Source organism: Chironomus tepperi, unplaced genomic scaffold (genome assembly GCF_022539635.2).
Source record: "Chironomus tepperi strain 1889 unplaced genomic scaffold, CSIRO-AGI_Ctep_v1 contig_219, whole genome shotgun sequence".
In the NCBI taxonomy this organism is placed as follows: Eukaryota; Metazoa; Arthropoda; class Insecta; order Diptera; family Chironomidae; genus Chironomus; species Chironomus tepperi.
The window spans coordinates 2013347-2021545 of record NW_027226341.1 but is presented as its reverse complement, the minus strand read 5'-3'; the positions used below and the strand labels follow the sequence as shown (position 1 = coordinate 2021545).

General features: G+C 32.4%; 3 protein-coding genes across 4 annotated transcripts; all 3 read right to left on the bottom strand.

The window, feature by feature from the left end:
• Window positions 1-1167: 1167 nt before the first annotated feature.
• On the bottom strand, window positions 1168-2445 carry LOC139090527 (uncharacterized). Its single transcript, XM_070640259.1, has one exon. The coding sequence runs from the start codon at window positions 2391-2393 to the stop codon at window positions 1287-1289; it is 1107 nt and encodes a 368-aa protein (XP_070496360.1). The 5' UTR covers window positions 2394-2445; the 3' UTR covers window positions 1168-1286.
• Window positions 2396-3784, bottom strand: LOC139090528 (splicing factor C9orf78). 2 transcript variants are annotated; one of them, XM_070640261.1, is made up of 4 exons: window positions 3346-3784; window positions 2917-3279; window positions 2701-2857; window positions 2396-2468 (listed from the first exon to the last, which is right to left on the bottom strand). In XM_070640261.1, exons 1-3 carry the CDS (start codon window positions 3707-3709, stop codon window positions 2727-2729), a joined length of 858 nt encoding a protein of 285 aa, XP_070496362.1. In that variant the 5' UTR covers window positions 3710-3784; the 3' UTR covers window positions 2396-2468; window positions 2701-2726. The 2 variants fall into 2 exon arrangements, with proteins under 2 accessions (XP_070496362.1, XP_070496361.1); XM_070640260.1 differs by lacking the exon at window positions 2396-2468 and having other exon boundaries at window positions 2631-2857.
• Window positions 3785-4678: 894 nt separating this feature from the next.
• Gr28b (Gustatory receptor 28b) lies at window positions 4679-8199 on the bottom strand. The gene is made up of 4 exons (XM_070640664.1): window positions 7384-8199; window positions 5350-5588; window positions 4953-5262; window positions 4679-4893 (listed from the first exon to the last, which is right to left on the bottom strand). Exons 1-4 carry the CDS (start codon window positions 8029-8031, stop codon window positions 4756-4758), a joined length of 1335 nt encoding a protein of 444 aa, XP_070496765.1. The 5' UTR covers window positions 8032-8199; the 3' UTR covers window positions 4679-4755.

Genomic DNA, 8199 nt, shown 5'->3' with positions numbered 1-8199 from the left:
ATACACAGAAACATAAAATAAAAAAAAATCGCTGTAAGTGTGATTAGTAGAAGTGCTTGCGTTAAATAAAACAAAAGAAAATTAAAAAAAAAATATTTAGATAAAGATGATCATGACCTTAAAACCAGTAAAAAAGGAAATACTGATAAACAAAACAATTCTTTTGGTAGATTCATTCCATAACCCTGATTTTGAATCCTTAACTAATCTTAACAGGATGAAGACTTAGTTTAAATCTTGTTCAGTTTTAAAATTCTAAAGTTTAGCTTGAGGATCGTTCACTTATTGTGTTATCCAAAATATTCAGTTCTCTATCCGGGTTTCCCCAACCTCTACCTATTTGAACATCGCTGATTTTATCAAGAACATAAAATCATTGATTTTGGTTTACGCCAAACCTACATCTTAATCTATTATACCTCGGGTAGTAAAAAGTCGGTTAATCGATCCAAAATCTGACTCCAGGCCAGTGTTACTTTAGAAAGGTGCCAGTTCTAAACCGATTGTCACCGAGTATGAGTCACGCTGTTTTGGAGTCAGATTCAGAACTCGAAATCGATTCGGATTTTGTATGAAAAAGTTCATGTCGACTTCGGGCTCTGGTCAGACTTTTGATCAATTAGTCAGTTTATGCTATTCGAGATTCTTCTCTTTAACTTGTCAACAAAGTTCTATCAGCAACAAATCGTTTTGTTTTAATTATCATATCAAACATCTTCTTACTAACTTCTAATCCAATCTTAAAATTAAAGCGTGATAAGTGAACGACCTTACTTAAAAAAGTATAGACACCTCTGAAACTTTAATTAAACTAAATTTTATTTGTTGATATAAAAATGGGAATTTAGACTTATTGTTTTAAGATTTCATACCTTTCATCTGAATCTAACTCCATAAACATGATGAAAATAGCACAAAACATTTACCCTATAAATGCAGCTTATTAGGACATATCGTCATGAAAGAATTTTCTACAATTATAATTTACTTCCGTCAAAGAAAGGAATGAATAATGTTTAATGGAAAGGAAAAAATATATATTATTGTTATTTATAGCAAAAAAAACTAAAACTGATAATAATCAGACCCGAAATGTTAATGGAAGTGAAAAAAAATAATAAGCAAATATGAAGTAAGTAAAATTTACAAGAATAAAAATGCGAAAAATTTTGTAGATCAAACTGTGATGTGAATTATTAATTAGAGGCTTTATTTCAGAACATTCTTGATTCTTGATTCATTTACAGTAACTTAAAGGAAATAATACAGTCATGTGAATTAACATTCTAGAAAATGTCTGCAATGCTCTGCCATATTGTATGATGAGCTGTAGTGGTTTCAACTGCTTGTGTGGATGAAGATGGTGCATGAGTTGTTGATTCACTCACGGAGGCACTTTCAGATAAACTTCTTGCATTTAAATTAGCTGGGCTGCTCGTAGAACTTCCTGATGAACTTGTGGTTGCTTCTGACGAACTGGGTGCTTTTGAGGTTGTACTGTCATTCGATTGGGAAGATGTGGATACAGTTGTAGTTGATGTTGATGCAGATTCACTTGATGCGCTGCTACTTGATGATGCTGATGTGGATTCACTTGATGCACTACTTACTGTAGATGCAGCAGTGGTACTCAATGAGCTACTGGATGGTGTAGATTCACTTGATGCACTATTAGCTGTTGTTCCAGTACTTGCAGTTGTGCTTTCGGATGCAGTGGAACTGCTAGGTTGTGTTGTGCTTTCGGATGCAGATGCAGTGGAACTGCTAGATTGTGTTGTGCTTTCTGATGCAGATGCAGTGGAACTGCTAGATTGTGTTGTGCTTTCGGATGCAGATGCAGTGGAACTGCTAGATTGTGTTGTGCTTTCTGATGCAGATGCAGTGGAACTGCTGGATTGTGTTGTGCTTTCGGATGCAGATGGAGTTGTACTGCTGGAAGCCGCAGCTGTAGTTGCAACAGTAGTAGTAGTCGTAGATTCCTTATCATCATCCTTCAAAAGTTCACTTACAGCATATCCACCTGCTGCACCTGCTAAAGCACCAACAGCTAATCCACCTACTGTTCCCAAACCGCCTCCTGATGATTGTCCAGGTTGTTGTTGAATCACGTGATGTACGACAACTGGTTGTGGAGGTGCTGAATGTTGATTAACAGCAGTATTATAACTTGGAGGTGCATCATTGTGGATTGGTTGGGGAGGAGGTACTTCGGCTGTTTTAGGAGGTTGTGTTGCAGCTGTTGTAGGAGGATGTGTTGCAGCTGTTGTAGGAGGCTGTGTTTTTGGAGTGGTCCTTCGTGTCGTTGCTTTATGATGCTTTGGAAGAGCACTAGCACTTAATATTGATAAAACACAAATTAATCCAAAAACTCTTAAAAATCTTCCGTTAGCCATCTTTGATCGAACTTATCACATGAACTGTTACTATAAGACTGCTGCAAATCTTCATATTTCCTTTATTTATTGACTCTATGTACACGCAATATTAAGTTGAAAAAATAAGATGTGTTAATTTTCTTAATAAACTTGTGATTGACACGACGAGTCATAGATACGTTTTTATTTACTCAACAAGATGTTTCATAATTTCTTAAACAAAGGTGATAAAAATAAATGAAGGGATAATAAAACCGTATATACTCAAAACTGCAATCATATTTTTTTGGATCATATTTATTCAAAGAGAACTTATAATAAATACCTTAACGAAATAACTTAAGTTAACATTTATTTCCTAAACTGTTTACGGAATTTGTCAAAGTGATAATCATCAGTAGCCCTTTTAGGTGCTTTTGTATTTGAATTGTCGTTATCTTGTCCAGGTCTCTTGCGTTGTTGTTCACCTTGATCAATGTTAACTAAAAGAAAATGAAAGCATTAAATACAACCCAGCATATTATGTGAAGACCAAACTTACATCTATGATGTTGCACAAAGTTTACAGCATAATTTTTTGGAACAAATTGTGATGGTAGATCTTTCTTGCTCTTCTGATCTGCTAGAATTTTCATCTTAGCTTCTTCTGTTGCCTCAATATTTCTAATCTTTGCTTCAATTCCAAGATTTATTTCTGGAATTCCATTTAACATTTGATTGGACAACATTTCTTCAGACTTTTTCGTCGAGGTCTCACGAAGATGTTTTGGAAGGGATAGAATAGCTGCATCTTCTGGACTTAAATATCGATTTGCATCAATTTCTTGCTGACTGGCGGCTTCCTGACCTTTCCTTTTGCTTAATTGCTCGTCAATATATTTCATCATCTGCTCATCAGTGTCACCTAAAATTTGATTAATTATTAGTAAAACTTAGATAATTCTTAAAATCAGGATATGCTTTACAGTACCTATATTTGTTTCCGCCGAAAACTGTGTTCCTATACCCAAATCATATGCGTCATTTTCACTGGATTTTAATTTTCCAGCTTTGAGTGCCTGCATGTTAACCATACCACCATTTTGCACTTTAAATGGATCTTTAGCTGCTACTTCCTCCTCTAATGTCACTTTCTTTCCAAGAGCTAAAGATACAGCATTCACTCCATTTACCCGATTTCTCAATTTTTGTTTTTCCTTAGTTTCTTCAAGTTTTGCCAAAATTTCAGCTTCTTCATCGTTTTTGCTGCCGTCTTCGTTGTCTGAGGACACTCTTCTTTGTCTTAAATTCTTCTTCTTAATTGGTTTAAACTGTATTTTCTCTTCGTCACTCATTTTATTTAAAATAATAGAAATTTCAAGAATTTTTGTTCAATTTTTCAAAACATAAACAAAAACAAATGTGCTTAGTTTCAGCCCTGCAACGGTTTATCTCATTATAACATAACACAAGCATCGTTTCAAAATTAAAAATAACGTTATGTAGATAGAATAAAAGTTAAATGGTAAAATGTAAATTATTATGTTAATTTATTAAAATTGCAGCTTTTAAATTGTAAATAAATACTATGGTTCATTTAATATGGGTAGATATAATTTTCGTTTTTATTTTTTCTCATTTTAAAACGCTTCAAATGATATTTTCCAAAAAACATTTATATGGTTTTAAATTTGGTCACACTTAAAATTTGTTTAATCGTATTTGGACATAAGTTGTAACATTTTGACACTTTATAAACTAGATAGGTATGCAAATTATTGTACGATTCACTTAAATTATATTACCTATTTCAAAAATTGAAATATTTTAACAAATACACATTAATTGTTTCATTTATGTCCATAAAAGCTAATTTAGTCACATCAAGTACCTTATGAAGTAGATTATAAAGTTTTGACATCAAATATTATTCATTAAAATTAACTTATTTTTCTGAATAGAAATTTTATAAAATTCCAGGAAGGTCCAAAAATTTCATTCAATTCTAGACACCCAATTTGTGATCAACACATAACAAATTTTAATCATAATAAGTACTCGACCTTATCTAGCGACTTTAGCGGATTTTTGTCCCAGCCATCAGTAATTGACGAAATAAACTCTAATTTATTTGCATTTCCCAATAAATTTATAAACGTTATAAATGGATTTTGTCATATAACGGTTTTCTAGAATTTAAATTTTCTAACGGATGTTAAAATTTAAATTTATTGAAAGCAACGCTTTAAAAAAGCTTCTTTTTTGTTTATAAATAAAAAATCTTTAATTAACGTATATTGAGATAGATTTCTGCTTTCAAACCAATTGATTCCAAAATAACTCGATGACACGGAGCTAAAACTACTATCTTAATCGCCCATGCGAAGCTTTAAATTGAATTTTAATCCGTTATTGATATTGTGAGATTATTTTTCCGAAGCATATCTTCCAAAATCCTTTTAAGCATTTCAACTTTTGCACGTTCGTTGAATGTAAACTGAACTAGTATTATAAGATATGTGCTAAGGCTTTTGACAATCTATAAATGAAATAAAGAGTTCAAGGTTTCTTTTGAATGTTTTATTGAATCTTTATTACCGTAAATATTAGAGTTCTGTCTAACTTAAACATCCCACATGCTGTGAATTTCACCTTCCTATGCATCAATTGCATTGACAATTGTGTTAATTTGACCTTTAAATCCTCATTGGTGGTAACATTCAAAAGTTTATGTACACAAATTGCTGTCTTTTCACTTTCACGTGCCGCTGCCGAACTTACAAAAACAATCGCAAAAACAGATGCAAAGTGTACGGCAATTTGGTAGGAAAAGAACAAAACAAACTCAAATGTATTAAAATACTCGCCATGATTTGCTTCTCCGAAAATTGCGCCGAGGATGTAATAGCTAGATGTGAACGAAAAATATATAAAAAAGCTTAATTTACATTTAAATGATCGAAATAAATTCTTCATATTTTTTTATGCTCATTACGTATTGAAGACAATTATGAGAAAACAAACAGCGACAGTTGTCAACATTTGTGCTGTAAAATATTCTTCTGCAAGATTACATGCATCGCAGAGCTCATCGTGTATTTTTGCAATTTGCGATATAATCTCAGTTGTGTCTTTCTGAGAAAGATTATAGAAGCTGCAAATACCACAAGGACGAACAATTTTGCAACGTTGTTCCGCATCAAGTGTGTTTCGTTGATATAGACTTTTCAAGACCTGAATAAAATTGGAAGAGAAAATTGATAAGATTAAGGGATGTTCATTTATTGCTTAGCCTAAATAAAACGAAGTTTAAGAACCTCCTCCCCCATCTAGTTCTAGATATTAGCATAGAAAATTTTTTGTTTTCAACCTCTCCGAAAAAACATTGCGTAACGTGATAAGTGAACGGCCCTGAAGAGATATTCATAAATGACGTCCTAGAAAAAAATTAAGTCAGGATCTTCTTAGTCACTAGTTAAAATGCCATTTTTGGATATGTTCGATACACGGTCAGTTATTGCTAAAGTATGATTCGGAGCACAACTGTAGATTCATATTGGAAGCGAAAAAGCAGCAGTGGCGGAGTGGTTAGAATAGATTCCTGCCTTATTCCCTAACAGACAATGAGTATACTCACCTAAATAAACATGCTAATGAGTATGCTCAATCAATATAATTGAGCTTACTCATAACTCATGAGCATGTTCTTTGTCTGTTCGGGGTTATGGTTTATTGTCTAATTTGCCGTTTGCTTACTCCGTTCGCTTTTTGGGGAAGGAGATCAATCGTGGAACAATTATAAGAATGTAGACACCCCTCATCCACTTAGTATACTATACAACCCCTATCTCATATAATCAATTATTTTAAATTTATTGAAAAACAGTTGGACAGCTCAATTATTTTTATAAAGAATTAATGAAGATGCACAGTTGGTTAAATCGGATGTTATTACATTTTATCTTAATTAACTTTTTGTTCGTAAACTTTACTTAGGTCTAAGTTAATTTGCTGAACTATAAAGAAGTGCTAAATGTTTGTTTGAATATCTGAAATAATTGATATTTATGGCTTCTATATGGAAAATCTAATGCTGTATTGATGTTAAGTAGAGAACGCAATATTTGATTCTGTTACAATTTTGGATTCTACTTTTAGGTTTATTTTGAAATCTCATTTATTCATTGAGGCTGTCTGGGCTAATTATAATAAATTTTTAATTGGGTATTTCACTTGGGAACCGTTCACTTACTACGTGACGCTTTTGGGAAGGGAGGGGGATGGGGTCGACATTATGTTACTCGTCAACGTTATCCATAGAGATTGTCTTGGGAATTGGGTCAAAAATTCAATTGTTTGTGTTACATAATAAGTGAACGGATCCTTGATATCAAGAAGATACTTCTTTTAAAGAGGAAGTTTAGTGCTTGAAATCATTATTTTTTATATCCATTATTAAAAATGGAATAATTTCAAGTTATTCTTGGTAAAATGTAGGCATTTATAAAATGGAAGTATGAAGGAGGTGTATTGTTATGCAATCAATAACTTATATACAATACACCTGCTAAATTATAAAGGAAGTTCTTAGAATTTTGATTAAAAGAGAAGAAAATCTTATTTTAAATAGGATGAAAATGTAGATCAGGTGTGGACAACCTTTTAAATGCGACGGCACACTTTGATGAAAAGTCAAGATTGAAACTTCACACGACATACGATTCATGGCATTATCAACACAATAGTGAGTCGCGGCACACAGGTTGCCCACCACTGATATAGACAGTTAAAGCTTTAATTAGGTCAATTGGGAATCTTAAGAAATTTGACACATTTTCTTTGATACCAAAAGATGAAAAGTTTAATTATTTTTGTTAAGATTTAGAAATTGGAAAAATCCAACCTGAACCTTTTTATTCCTTAGTGAGGTCATGTTGTCAAGGCCTAAATAATTACGAAGTTTCCCAATCTTGACAACATTTAATAAAATAAAGTTGTTATTCATTTCGGATTTGATATTTCATTTTACCTTATTGAGTAGGAGAAATCGATGCTTCATTTGCTTCACAAAGCATAAAAATAACACAACAATGATGGATATAATTAGATGTGGTTGAAAGAATGATACCCAACACGTATAATTTGGATAAAGATTTGCCATTTTAAATAAAACCCAGCTTCCGATTAGATAAGTATTAAATAACACAAATTTCACTGTTAACACCAAAAATATGAACTTTAATGTACTTTTATAGTCTGTCTCAACACCAATTTCTTTCAATTGTTCATCTATTTTTGCCATTAGATGGAACCAAAGAATAAAAGTTTGTCGTTTACAGAAGCTGTAGAGGAACACAGTACATATTCCAATTAATCCAGTACACAGTTGCAATGTATCACCAAGAACAGATATTTCAGTTTTAAAGAAGTAAGACACAATGCTGTCATGAATTGTGATGGTTCTTAAGTAACAGAATGCAAATAATGACATGTGTAGGATAAGAATGAAGAATCCAAAAAAATGAATTTCCAATTTTCTATTTCCACAAGATCCTGAAAGTTTTAATGGAGCTATTCCCGATATGAAAGCTATTTTCAATAACAAGTTCTGAGCTGAATATATATCAACTGGATTTAACAGTTCTCGGAATGGATTCAAAGATTTAAACCGTGACATTTTATCAGATTAAGTTCACTGGTCCGTTGATATAGCAACAAGTTGATTTTATCAATTTACTAAATTATTCAGTTCCTTTCTTGATGATATGACCCAAAATATTCAAGTCCTTCTATACTCAACAAGTTGAAGTCATACTGAATAATTGAATGGTTTTGTTTACACGTT